The following is a 14607-nucleotide window of genomic DNA, read 5'->3' on the forward strand; positions in this document are numbered from 1 at the left end:
AATAGAATTGGAGAAAATAACAGATAAATAATAATCCGTACCCTCTGTCTACTTGTGAATTTCTGCCACTCAGCAAGAGCAAATATCCATAAAGTCTCTATACTTCTCCCTGTTATTTACTGTGGGACATTTCAGTCCTTGCTGTGTCTCAACAAAAAGCCTCCTTTATGTTCTTCACAGAACTGAAAGCGTCAGGAAGTAAATAATGGGATGGTAAGGAATAACAGCAAGACTTGGCTCGGGCACTATGTGGTGCTTACGCACACCAGAGAAGAGTCCATTATATAAGAACTCATAGGTCCAGAGACAGAACAAGAGAAGATGTTGAAGAATGGATCAGCATGCATCACTGCTTCATGGGAGGCGGGGTGCAACACATCATAATAGTGATACATAGGCATTGTATCTACTAAACTTGGAAGTAGAAGTCATGACACTACTAGCAAAGAGAACCCTGCACCAGAAACAGAGACTCAGCTCACACTCAGTCTGAAACATGGGATACAGGAAAGGGTAGATGAAGTATCAGATTATACAGGCATTATTACCTATGTACGAGTCAGAATTGCATCCCCTATAGGATGTAACTGTAAATCAAGTCAACTTTGCCTTAATGTGTAAGAGCACATTTGCACTTCATATTATAGACAGGAATCTGTGTGTAAACAATTTAATTAGCTCAGCACACACCTCATATGCTGAACTAATTTGTTTGTTCTAGTGGACACCTCCAGACAAATAGGAGGGATCATAATGAGGGAAAATACAGGAGAATCTGGCCACCTGACCAGAGACATAGAATTTGGAATGTCTGACTGTCTTTGCTTCCATTCCCCAAAGATGTGCCTGTTGGAGATGAGAGGGGAAGGCAGATTGTGTGGATGATAAGTTTCTGCATTCCTGATTGACTACCTTTTGAATAAAGTGCAGAGTTCCTGACTCTGCTCATTGGCATTTGTGGTAACAGGCAACATTTACTCCAACATTTCAGTCCTACTTCTAGCCACTTCCCCGAAGGAGGAGAAGCCCAAATTCCTTAAGTGGCATGGAGGGAGGACAGTCCAGAGTAGCATCAGTGTATCCCGAAGGAACTGTCCATTCATGCAATAACTAACATAGGAACTACAAGGCCCTTTTAAAAGGACTTGACATGTTCATGTGTCTACATGGGCTTCCTGGACCACCAAATGCAAGTTATCTTCTTTGACAACTGATGGAGAGATTAGGAAGCTACCTATTCTGCTTAAATCCTCACAAAAAATAAATGAGAGATTGGAGATGATGGATGGATGGATGGATGGATGGATGGATGGATGGATGGATGGAGATAGATAGATAGATAGATAGATAGATAGATAGATAGATAGATAGATAGATAGATAGATATAATTACATAATAACAAGAGAAAACAACCTTGACCTGAGTCTGAATAATTTTGAACAGTATTTGAAACCTACTTAAGTCAGTTTCTACTTGTTCTGCTTTATGTAGTAACAGAAAATAAAGATACACATTCTAATAGCCAAGCAGCACAGTCACAAGCATGGGTATTGCAGTTTGCTTGCAGAGGCCCAGTGATCAACACCAGGTATCTGGGCATCATTATCCTGTGTTTTGTGATTCTTAGTGCTCTGTGGCAGCTGTGCCAGACCTTTCTCCTCTACCCTAGAACACTAGCTGGAATAAAACATTGTAAAGAAAGAGTTCTGCAAAGGGGCCCTTGTTAATGATCCTTTGAGTATCTAGTGCTTGATCTCATAATGGCTATAGTTTGTGACTATTTCAATTAATACATTTACCTAACTGATCCTTGAATGTGAGAATTTCTAAACACCATTTGTTACACCATTCTCTGACTACACAGAGAGCAGATTCTTCATCTCATCCACCAGAGTAGATTCCTAAGTAGCCTCCTTCTCTCTCACTTCCCCACTCCTCCAGGAAAGATGCACAGGTTATACATAACTGGATGTAATCCCTGTCTACAAAGAGGCGTTGCTGCTGGAGAGGAGAGAGGAGAAGACAGGCCAATCACTGGCTCTCCACAGAGCCCTTTCATACTCTTAGAATCCTACTCACAGACATTATAACCACAATTCACAACAGAGAAATGAGTTGTATTCATACATTGAGTAAATAGAGCAAAATTCTCCTAAACCACAAAAGCTTACTGATGTTGTGAAAAATATATAGTTCAAAGAGCATGTAATGTTGGAGACATTATAAGAAAAAAATCTGTTCCCAGTAGAGAGCAAATGTATAATACAAGGCAGTAGCAACAAGGTAAAAGCAAAGATGGGAGACATGAGACAATGTAAATCAGACAGGATTTATAACTATAAAGGTAGAAAAGACTGTTTGTAATCATAAGGAATGCAATAAAAAGTCAAACACCAAATAAAAAGGCTACACACCCTATCAAAAAGCAATATCCAAAGAAACAACAGGTACCTATATTCAGCGAAAAAAAATCATTCTTAGAGTTATCATCCAGTTGAATGTCCATAGGACCTTGGATTCAGACAGGACTGGGTTTCAAAACATACTTGTACCATGATAAGCATGGACATCTCAACTAACTTTTTTTGTTTTAAATCTCAATAACAACAATACTGATATCAAAGTAGAAAGTTAGATATGAATTGGAAAATAAATGTGTATATAAGATCATCAGGAGAAAAAAAATGACAGGAAAGACACAGGTTCTAAGTGTGTTTTCATGCCGTGTCCACTGGCAGGTATGGGTATTTCTTGTTTCCTGACTTAATCAACCTCCACAAGGGACATTTACCTCCACTTGACTCTCCCAGTCTAGAGAGGGGTCCACAACAATATCAGGGTAATCAGGCCAGACCTGTGGGCAGAAAAATGATCAAATGAGATTCTACAAATCCCTTAATTGTTATCAATAATCAATAAATATTGATTATAAAATGAATGGCAGAAACTCAGAGACAAAAAACAAAGAGTAAAAACCACACCCACAGACACACTAACAGGGTGCCTGGCCCAGGGTGAGTCTTGCTGGATCAACACAAAGCTCATACCTTTCCCCAGACAATGTCTCCATTATTAGGATATCTGATGAAGACATTGTTCTCCACACCCCGGGTGAAGGCAGGATAGGGCTGTGTCTCATTGCCAGAAATGGCTGGGTCCTGCAATCAGAGCACAAGGCAGGTGAAAGTTAAGACTGAGGATTACAAAGAAGGTGGGTGGGAAAAGGGAAGTCCCCAGTTGTAATTTCACTGTAGAGTTCCCTGACTCCCAGAAATACATTTATATTAATTACACTTTTATTTCTCTCCTAAAACAGGGGAGGACAGACATTCTAAGGTGATCTCCATCAAGCCCATCCATTGTCCCAAGCACAGCCTACACAGTCACACAAACTAACCAGGATAAGGATGACCCGCATCCCATTGCCCTTCATGCGATTGATCAGGTCTGGAAACCCAGAGAACTTGGGGCTGAGGGTGAAGTCCAGCTGCCTCTCCATGTAGTCGATGTCTGAGTACTGCACGTCCTGTGGATGGTATAAGAAAATGTGGCTCCTGGTTGGAAAGTTCAGGCTCCAGCAGTTACTACAGCTTGCGTCTGGTAATTTCAACTGCTAGGTATGCCATATTGTAGCTTTCAATCATTGGGGATTCACTGATTTTTAAGTATTTGACTCAAAAACAGAAAAAAAAATCATTTCAACATCAACAAAAAATGTATGATGAATATCACAGCCTATCTGTACAAGCTATTATAAAAAATAACTAAAAACAGCTGAAGCTGGGCAGTGGTGGTACACACCTTTAATACTAACACAAGGGAGGCAGAGCCAGGTGGAGCTCTGTGAGTTCAAGGCCAGCCTGCTCTACAGAGTGAGATCCAGGACAGGCACTAAAACTACACAGAGAAACTCTGTCTCAGAAAAAAAAAAAACCTAAAACCTAAAAACACTGTGTAAAAATATAAATAAAATTACTATAGGAAAAGGTGTTTGACTTTCTCTATGAGTGTGTCTTGAGATCAGTCATGTTCGTTCATTAAAAATAATGTCATTTATTCACTGTGCATATAATACAATCATAGGTCTACTATAAAAGAATCAAAACAAAAACTGCCCTCACTGTAGAGGACCTAGTGTTGGAGATGATCAAATGCAGAGCTCTCACTGAGATGTTGTATTACAAAGGTGGTTCTCAACCTTCCTGATGCTGAGAAACTTTAGTACAGTTCCTCATGATGTGGTAAGCCCCATTCATAAAATTATTTTTGTTGCTACTTCATACCTGTAACTTTGTTACTCTCATGATTTATAATGTAAATATCCATGATTTCCAAAGGTCTTAGATGTGAATAGGCTGTCTGACTCCCCCACAAAAGGTCACAACTCACAAGTTGAGAACTGCTTTGTTACAGGAAGTACATTGCACTAATGCAACATAGAAAAATATGTATAAAACAAACACAAAGTGTCACAAAATGATTTATGGTTATTGGACCTCTGGTTTTGAAGTGAATGTGGCTGATCCTATATGCGATTTCACTACAAACTCAATACAGGTTTCCAGGATGGAGAGCATTGTGCTGTGTTGAGCCCAAGGAAGCAATCCACATATAGGACTGGTTTAGTGAAATAGGTTTGAGTTTCCTTAATTAAACAAAACTGGTATTGGAGTGGGGTTTAATTTTCATGTCACTAAGGACAGTATAATCAGGTATATTGAAGTCAGTCAAAAAGCAGAGGAAAGCCTGGTACAGGAAACCTTAGCTCCTCTGTGTTTTCTAAGCCACCACTGTTATGAGGGTAATGGTCTCCCCTGAATCACTGTGGATAGTCTAGGCTCAGTGTGACATGACATGAGAAAACACAGTGTGCCATTTTAAGCCACACTTAAATCTGACAAACAAATCCCCAATAGATATACGTACATAGGGGATCTGCTTAGCCACCATATCATCATACAAGCTGGAGATCTCAGAATCATTCTCATATCCATAGCGACACAGCTGGAATCCCAGGGACCAGTAAGGTACCATCACAGGCCGACCAATCAACTGGAAAACAGACAGAAAGTGTTATAATGTTAGAGGAGAAGTTGGATGGAAACTGGATATGAAGTCAGAATATTTTACCCAATTTAACATCAAATTCAAACCCAGAGAGTAAGTGGAGGGGTGTGTGGAGCTCCTGGGACACACTACAAAAAACCTACAGCTTCTCAGAGCACACATTCCAGGAGTTCTGGAAAACCTGCTTTTATTCAGATTCCTAGATATATAACTTAGATACTAAAAACACACAACAAAAGGGGAAACAGCTAACTTCTAATACAGCCTCTAGGTCTTGCTGATTGTGTGACCTTGGGCAGTTATGTGACATGTCTGTGTTGTTTCTTTACCTGTTAATCAAAGCTAAGTGTAGGAGCTATCTCATGTTGGTTTCACTGAGTAACTTAGTAGGTGTAACACCCTCTACATGCACTAAGTAATACACAGGGTAGATATTTCATACAAGTTTGCTGATGTTGTCACCAACAATGTTTATTATTCCCCATGATTATGACTGCCACCACCTTCACCACCAATACCGTCATTGTCTCTGTCCCCATTCTGTAACTGATGTGACAATGCAATGATGTAACAATTTCCATCATGATAACTCCCACCACAGACATAAGCATCATTACCAACAACACTAATACCAAAAAATCACCATACCCACAACCACCATCACTAACATGAACCTCACTTTCTCAGCTCCCAGTATCAATTCCACTACAAACACTTTTTCATGGTCACCTCATGTCCTATCATCCTCTCTACCATTATCACCATAACAGTTACCATCCTCACAATCACTTTCACCAATATTACTATCACTACATTCAATATCACCATCCCTCACCACACCATCAAAATCACTACTACCATGGCTCCACCAGCACACTAGCCCACCACTAGTTACCACAAATAATCTGATACACTGCAATAGTTGAAGAAAACATAATTTTAATAGTTACGGGAATATATCCACTCTCCCATATTTCATATTATAAATTCCCATGAGAAAGACCATCAAATTCAGGTACCATATGATAGTTACATTATATGCAATCCTGTATAGCAGGGTTGGAACACATTATGAGTGTATGAACAAACACACATGTACAACACACATATTTCAAAAATGCTTTCCTTCCTACCTCTGTGTATTGCTGAGTGACAAGCTCTGGAGTTGGGCCCAAGAACACATAGAAGTCCAGAATGCCCCCTGTGGTCCTGTATGTTAGGGCAGGCAGGGGCTGGAATGTCACATCTGGAAACACAAGAAAATGTCAACATGATGAAATCCTTCCTGTTGAGAATTTTAGCCCTGGAATCCCCACCTTCTCTCTATTCAACTATAACATACTGACAGCTGATATTCAGGAGTATATACATTCTAAAGCAATTTCAGAATCATTGGCATACAATAAGAGGACAAAGCTTCATCCTACCCATGGCATTGCTGTTCATCAGGAGGACTCCATGGGCATTGCCATCCTCCTCTAGCCCCATGTAGTAAGGGTGGACACCATAGGAATTCTTCTTGTACTGAGAGGCATAGGGAAAAGGAGGTTAGGAGACTGTGTGCATTTGAAAGAAACTCAACAGAAACTTGATTGCTGCGTTGAGTCAAACTTCTGGTAAGAACAGCAGAGGAAAGGGGAACTTAAAAAGATCTGCATTAGCCTAGCAGTAGAAGTTGACAATCACGTGGAGTCTGGAAAAAAGAAGCACAAGACACCTAGCATGGATGGAGGAGACAGAACGCAGACACCAAGGCCCTGTCCTTACCCCCGGGGGCTCATCCCTGGAAAACATGCCCCACGTGTGCCAGTTCAAGTCTATCTTGAAGGTTGTGTGCTCAGTCTCCCCAAAGCCATAGATGTATGTGGAGGGCAGGCGGGTGGAGATGCGGATGAACATGTCATTGAAGGTGAAGCCAGGGAGCTGAGAGTCCCAGCTGCAGAAGGAAAAGGAACATTTGCAAAAGGAAATCAGCTTCTTAGTAGCTTCCAGCAGCTACCTTTGTGAGGACAACAGAGCCCTCCATTTTTCACAAACAATCAGAAATAGGGTCTCTCCCAAGCAAAATAAGCAAGGATACTGGCTAAAATCGTCATCACTGCTAATGTCCCAAGTCACCATTAAATCCCCTACACTGTATAACTGCTTCCCTTTAGTGTTTTCCACATCCGTGTCCAATTATTTTTGTCACCTTACCACTCCAAACTCACTGTGTCTTCTGCTCTTGACCCCTGATGCTCCACTTCCTACAGGTGTCCAGGGCTGTGATATGAGCACCTCACACTCCTGCTCACATGCCTGCTCATCTCTCCCGAGAGCCTCCCTTGGAGCCTCCAGGGCTGTTCTTGTTCTAAGTCCTACCTAACATCCCTCCTATGTCTCCCACATTCATACTCTTCGTCACATCAAGGGAATCTCACTATTGTAACTGATAAATTTCCTCTAGCTCATGACATATATCATTCTATCACAAATGTTCCTTTACCCAGAACTCCCTTCAGGACTTCTCCTAATCTCAGTTATATTTACCATCACCTCAGAGACACAATCTCAGATCATGGTATCTAAGGCTGCAAATGATCTCATTTCCATGATTTTTCCAGCATAGCAGTTGTTATATCAAATTCTTCTTCATAGTATAATTTAACTTCATTTAATGGAAGAAATAGCACACCTGTCTATGACCACTGTACAAGAAGATCACCTCATATCCGGAAGGAATTCAGCAAATACTCATTCAATAATTCCCACACACCTGTAACTGCCTTAGTAATCATTCTCAGAGTACTAAAGATTTCCTCTAAGAACAGAAATCACTTCCTCATGTATGGTGGTTAGATGAGATATCCCCTATAGTCTCAAGTATTTAAATACTTTTCCCCTTTTGGGCACTATTTGGTAATATTGGGAGGTACGGCCTTGGTGGAGGAAGTGTGTCATTTGGAACAGACTTTGGAGTTGAAAGGCTCACACACAGTTTGCTTTCTATTTCCTGTTTGAAGTTCAAGATGTGAGCTCTCAGCTATTCCTGCTGCCCTGTCTGCTGCCTGCTTACACTTCACCATCATGGACTCCAACCCTCTGAAGGCATGAACACAAATAACTCGTCTATAAGTTGTCTTGGTTTGGACTTTTTATCACAGCCATAAAAGGTAACTAATTCATCATGGATCTGAAAAGGGGCAGTCTGATGCTTTGAGCCAGGATGTCTTCAAGGACATTGAATCTGGTGAAGAATGTTTAGAAAAGCAGGAACTCCAAGTCAGACCAGGACCCACTTACATTACAGTGCCTGTACTCTTCCTGCGAATTTCAATCCCAAATGGATTCTCCTTGATGAGGACATCATAGAGACGGCCTTCAGGGGTGCTGGATGGAGCAGCAGGGATGTTCAGAGGCACTGGGACTTCATATCGACTGTGGTTGGGATCATAGATCTAGGCCAGAGAAAATCATTTAATGTAAAGACAAAAATATGGCATGTACATTATGATGCTTTACCAGCACGCTGACAGTGATCATAAATAACAATACTGCAAAACTAACAATATAATTGCATAACTATCAGTTCAATATAAATAACAATATAATTCAAAATAACTCGAGATGATGTTCAATTACCACTTCACAAAATATTAGAGGATTGAAACATCAAATCCTAACTGTACTGAATTGATAATCTATAATATGTAAATATGTCAAAACATGACATCAATAGTGTAAATATTCACAGTTAGCTGTCATTTCAAGGAGTGCTTTAGAATGAAATTGTACTCTAGACACAAATACCTCAGCATACTCTGAGCATGTTTCACAGAGTCTATAGGCTGAATGTTTTCTCTTCTTTTACCTCACAATACAGGACTTAACCAACATACCAGAGAACAAGGTTCTATTAAATAGCTTGATCTGGGTCATGGTTCAGTATTACAGGCTCTAGAACATTTCTTCTTCCATTTCAACACTGCTATTAACATGAAAAGTTCATTCTGAAACTGGTATTTATAAACATATGATATACTTATTTTGTGTGTGGATGTATAAGTGTAAGATATGAAACCTTTGAAATTTGGTGGAAAAAAACTAAATTTCTCTAATTAAAAACATCCCTTCTGAAAAACTGAATAAAGCTGAATAATTCAGGATCCATAAACCACTGTTGATCCAATAGTAAATACTAGGCATAGGAACTGAATAAGCCAAGGCTAATGTCATGAAACACTTAGGAATTCATGGTAAATCAGAAACAAGAATTCAGCACTCCTGGAGGATGTGAGCTAACACAAATTCTGCAGAAGGGCTTTGCTATTACAGGGAAGGAACAGTGAGATGGTTTCATGGAAGAAATACAGGCTGAATCTTAAAAGTTAAACAGCAATAAACCAACACAAAACTGACAGCAGGTGATTCTGGTAAAGAAACAATAAACAAAAGAAACAGAGTGTTAAAGTGGGATCAGAAAGACATGAGTATGATGGAAAGCACTACTGCATAGCTAACGGTTAGTGAGTATGAGTTGAGGCTACACACCCAATCAACTCCATTCTGGTGAAGACACACACAAAAAACAACACATTAGAAGATGGAGAAATCGAGTCCAGATTGAGCCCAGATTCTAAGGGTAGTCTAAGCAAAGCCACTCTGCCTTGATCACTGCCTTGTACTATTCCAATAGCATTTGAGTACTCACTATATATCAGCCTATGTGTAGGATTCCAATACTGCCACCATGAAAGACAAACCCTGTTTTATAGCAACTCACAGTCTAATAATGAATCAAACAAGAGAATAGCTAGTCCATCCCTAGTCCCTTTGGTTAATTAAACCAAGGAAGTAAAACAAATCACTTTCATGAGTATTTCAAAGTTGTCTCCTATTATTTTATTCAAAATCATACTCCTCCTTTTATATTGTCAATCACAAATCGACTCTATTTCCTAATCTTCATTATCATTACCTTCCATACATACACATTTGCATGTTATGAACATGGCAGTCATTCCTTAGGCATATCCCTCTTTTAGTTGATTTTACTGACCAAGATGGTCTCAAGGTCTCAATCACATCCCCTGTTACCCATCTTCCTTCTTATCCCTCCACCAAACTCATCCATAACTGTCCAGCCTTCCTAGTAGCCTCCTCTGCTCCCTCTCCATGTTTCATTCTCCCAAACATTTTCTTTATACACAGTGATTCTCTCAAATTCAAAATTAGGAGAGGTTTCACTATTCTCCCAGTCATATAATTGCTCTCTTCATTAGAATGTTGTTCTAGACTATTTACTAAAAACACAAAACTGTTTTTATAATGTTGTAACACAAGGTTGCACAGAGAAATGGAACTGAAAGGGCCCTGTCCACACCTGATGGCACACACTGTGTTTACCTTGAACTGCAGCATTTCATTCTTGTGGTAGATGACTCGGAGCTGCAGCTGATTCACGGGTGTAGAGGGGAAGGCATTGCTATAAGGAGAAGGCTTCAAGGAGATGTCGGCTGTGGCCTCATTCGGGTGATTCTGAACATTGCTGACTGTGTACAGCTCACTGGCAATGTAGCAATAAGGGACCCCAGAAGAGCTGGATTCCTGAAAAGAATTTCAATATCCTAGATCAGCAGAGATCTGGAGTTATCAAATAGATAAGTCAGTTTATATGGGGAAAACTATCACTTCAGTCACTCATGCCTGTAAGAAAGCAAGCATGGGTTTAAGTTCCAGGGCTCCAATCAGCACAGTAAACATCACATTCTTGAACTTCACACTTCTCAATCCAACTCAGACTCATCTGGAGCCTTTTCTTTCCATGGATTTTAATAAATCCAAGGGTGCAGGACTGTGCTAAAGACTTTGTAGGTTGTATTTCAAGGATTTCAGTTTCCAGGAACATCCTCAGCATGCTTACCTCCCAGATGCAGCCACGGGCAGTGCATTTGGCCTCAGTTGCACCATCCTCATCTGGGTAGCAGTCTATCTTCTCCAGATCCCTCACGTTGTCCCACTCGACTATGTATGCTTCTCCCAGCATGAGATGGATATCTGTGATAGTGGCCACCTGAAGGAATGAAGTTCATCCTCAGGACTAAGGATCTGAACCTTTCATTTTTGGAAATTCAGTGTAACTGGCATTTTTAGTCTACACTTGTGCCCCTCTTTTAACGATTTAAAGAGCACACTACAGTTTCCAAGGGTACAACTGTATACATGGGTTAAAAGACAGTGGCAAAAAGAAAATATCAGTACTCTCTCAAAACCTTACCTATTACATTGTAGAAAGAGATAGAAAACAACTGCTATAATCACATTTTTTTCATTCCTTCCCTGGACCACTTGACCTCTATTCATTTTCTCAGAAAGGCTTCTTCTCCTGTTAGCAAATTAAGGTATTTTTCTCATAACCTCCCCATATCATGACCCCTTTGGTGTGGAATGCCTAGAGAACAGGACAATAGGAGTATTGTGGTACCAGCTTTCTCTAGAATCTTATACAAATTACTTCATTTATTTTTATTTGGGGGGACGGGATTTCTCTGTGTAGCCCTGTCTGTCTTAGAACTCTCTCTATAGATCAAGCTGGCCTCAAACTCACAGAGATCTGCCTCCCTCTGCTTCCCAAGAGCTACAGTTAAAGATATGTGCCACCACCACCTAGCCTACCTCAATTTTTTTATCTCAGGTTTATCTACTAAGGGTATTACTGAGGAGTAGAAAATATCATTATATAATCTTCCATTTCAAATGTCCTAAGCCAGGTGTGGAGTTACAGACTGATAATGTCAGACTTCTGAGCCCTTTGGCTGCCCTGTTCTGATAGCTCAACTTGGAGAGCATCACCAAGACTAATAAATGCTTTCTAGGAAAACAAGGCCCTCTCTGAACACATTGCCAGCTGTCTTCTTTGTATGAAATGTGCTCTTCTATTTTTGGTATTTCAGATTCAAATAATACATTCTACCAATTAATATCTGAAATTTTCATGACTGTAGCATATTCATGGCTAGAAAAGTAAATTTGAGTTCACTTGCTGGGCCAGGGTTTCTTTCTTGCTAGGAGGGCCTGGCCCTTCAGCTTTCTCTCTACCTTCCTCTTTTTCCAACTCTCTTTTCTCTGCTTGGTTTTTTCCCTTTTCCATCTCTCCTAGAATAAGGGCATTGTCACTAGATCTAAGTAGCCACTTCCAGTCATTAGACAAGACAGATCTGAGTTCTGACAAAGTTCAACCTTGACCCAAATCCAACAAATTTTCAACTTTGAACATTCAATTACAAAAAGAAAAAAAAAAACCTCCAATCTGTTTTCCATCTCAGACTTCTTGTCATATAAAGCTGAGGAATCCCTGCCTTATTTTATGTGCATGGGTGTTTTGCTTGCATGCATGTCTGTGCATTACGTGTATGGCCACATAATCCAGAAGTAGCATTGATTCCCCTGGAACTGGAGTTATAGACGTTTATGAACCAACATGTGTGTACTGAGAATCAAACCTGCAACCTCTAAAAGAGCAGCCAGTAATATTAAATGCTGAGCTATTTCTCGATCTCCACAAAAGGAAAAAGCCGGTCTCAACTACTACATTTCATCAAATGAAATCAAAGCAGATGTTTTACATATATTGGATTAGACACCTTCTTAATTTTTATATATATTTTCATGTATGTGAATTGCATCTCTCATTACCCTGATCCAAGCAATAAAGAATTCTTTTAGTGATATGTTAAGTATCCTATTTTCTATTATGAGCAAAGCTTGTTTTCATATATGCATCCTTCAGATATCTTACACTTAGCAATAGTCACAACCAATCACACAAGTCTTCATTTGTAACTTTGTAATATATATATATATATCCTCTTTATATATTGTCATTACAAAATGTCAAATATTAATACACCATTTAGTAGAAATCTCAGTTGACTAGGGAAAGGTGCCTCCCAATGATGAGGAACTAGGGGAATGGAATAGAAGTCATACAGAAGGTCTGGATGTCATTATTTCTGCCAGAATAGTACTTTCCAATCACCATTTGAGATAGTTAGCTGCCCCATCAACTTCTTTATAAAATATACCTCGCAAATGTATTTATTACAGAACAGATAATATGTATTATTGGAGTCCAACAAAGGATAGAAACATTAAATAAATAAAGCAATTTAAATGTTTTGATCTCAGGACCCCTATCTCTAACTTCACCTTCAAGCACAAGCGATCAGTTTGCAGATCCTGTCCCTTGGATCCTGTCTCCACATCCAGTAAGATAAAAGCAAACACTGAGAGTAAAGAAACCAGGGACAGAAAAACTGGAGTCATGGTGCCTCACACTATCTCTACATCTCTACCTTCCTCCTTTATACTCTGACATCCCCACCAGGCATCAGATGTGCTCTGGTCCTTCAACTGCCCATGTAATCTTAGAAGTCATATCAAAATACATGGGGGTTTGTGAAAGTCTCCCTTACAAAAGGAATTCTTACCTTCATGCTTGAATTATAAGTGATTTGAGGAGACATCTGACTAAAGACACCATTCTGTTTAACTCTAGCATTGGCAATTTCCTCTGTCCCAAAGATTTTAATTTCCTGGAATGCCAAGTTATTGGGATCCTTGTAGTTTGGACTTGAAATGGTCACATTCAAATGGTTCTGAAACACATCAAGCAAAATTATGAGCAAATAGTGAGTACCAGGATTCCTAGGCCCTCAAATACCCCACCCTAAACTACATCCTTGAACTTCATTAAAGGCCTATCAATTTCCTTTGCTGGTACATGCTAATGGGGTACAAATTTATTTTTACAATGACCATAGAGAGAATGGAGGAAACAGACTGATATTTTATAGAATTGTCTTTCACAACCCCACATGATTTTCTTTATTATTATTGATTCTTTCTAGTAACATAACTAATACAGTTCTGAATCAAGTCATAAATAGCAGTGTATTCACTCACATAAATGCTGATATTTAAACAAATACAGCTAGATACACACAGAAAAACATATATAGTCATCTACAGACAAAATTTCATACAATATTCATAAAAATATGCACTCACTTGGGTGACAGAAAATTCACTGAATAGATAAGTGTTCGTGGTCACAGTATCTGAAAAAAGAAAGAGATGTCAGTCTGGCCTGGTGACCACAGAAGACAAGCTTCACCTGCCTTTCCTTAAAAATGACTCTTCTTTCTTCTCATGACTGAAGACACTTCACAAGATCTGTGTATCACAGTGCATTTATTCATTCATCTGTCAGCCACTTGGGCTGCTTATGGATCTTCACTGGTACAAATAATGCCACAGTGACTATGAGAGACCTGGTATCTCTGGGGCATACTGTTTTCATTTCTTTTGGATGGCACATACCCAGACATGGAATTTCTGTGCTATATGGTAGTTTGATTTTTTTTTTTTTTTTGGTTTTTCGAGACAGGGTTTCTCTGTGTAGCTTTGCACCTTTCCTGGGGCTCACTTGGTAGCCCAGGCTGGCCTCGAACTCACAGAGATCCACCTGACTCTGCCTCCCAAGTGCTGGGAATAAACGC

At 39.7% G+C, this 14607-nt stretch overlaps 1 protein-coding gene across 8 annotated transcripts in view; it reads right to left on the reverse strand.

Moving 5' to 3' along the window:
* LOC102904107 (maltase-glucoamylase) overlaps positions 1 to 14607 on the reverse strand; it is a 156876-nt gene that overhangs the window by 44026 nt on the left and 98243 nt on the right. For 6 of the 8 annotated variants that reach the window (XM_076566436.1, XM_076566437.1, XM_076566440.1 and 3 more), the window contains 12 exons: positions 14117 to 14166; positions 13537 to 13704; positions 10971 to 11120; positions 10454 to 10654; positions 8351 to 8505; positions 6836 to 7004; positions 6496 to 6592; positions 6202 to 6314; positions 4928 to 5053; positions 3399 to 3527; positions 3049 to 3159; positions 2793 to 2855 (listed from right to left, as the gene is read on the reverse strand). In XM_076566436.1, coding sequence (XP_076422551.1) covers positions 2793 to 2855; positions 3049 to 3159; positions 3399 to 3527; positions 4928 to 5053; positions 6202 to 6314; positions 6496 to 6592; positions 6836 to 7004; positions 8351 to 8505; positions 10454 to 10654; positions 10971 to 11120; positions 13537 to 13704; positions 14117 to 14166 — 1532 coding nt within the window. The remainder of the gene's footprint in view (positions 1 to 2792; positions 2856 to 3048; positions 3160 to 3398; positions 3528 to 4927; positions 5054 to 6201; positions 6315 to 6495; positions 6593 to 6835; positions 7005 to 8350; positions 8506 to 10453; positions 10655 to 10970; positions 11121 to 13536; positions 13705 to 14116; positions 14167 to 14607) is intronic. The other 2 variants (XM_076566442.1, XM_076566441.1) reach the window with 2 other exon arrangements.

This window comes from Peromyscus maniculatus, chromosome 3 (genome assembly GCF_049852395.1).
Source record: "Peromyscus maniculatus bairdii isolate BWxNUB_F1_BW_parent chromosome 3, HU_Pman_BW_mat_3.1, whole genome shotgun sequence".
NCBI lineage: Eukaryota > Metazoa > Chordata > Mammalia > Rodentia > Cricetidae > Peromyscus > Peromyscus maniculatus.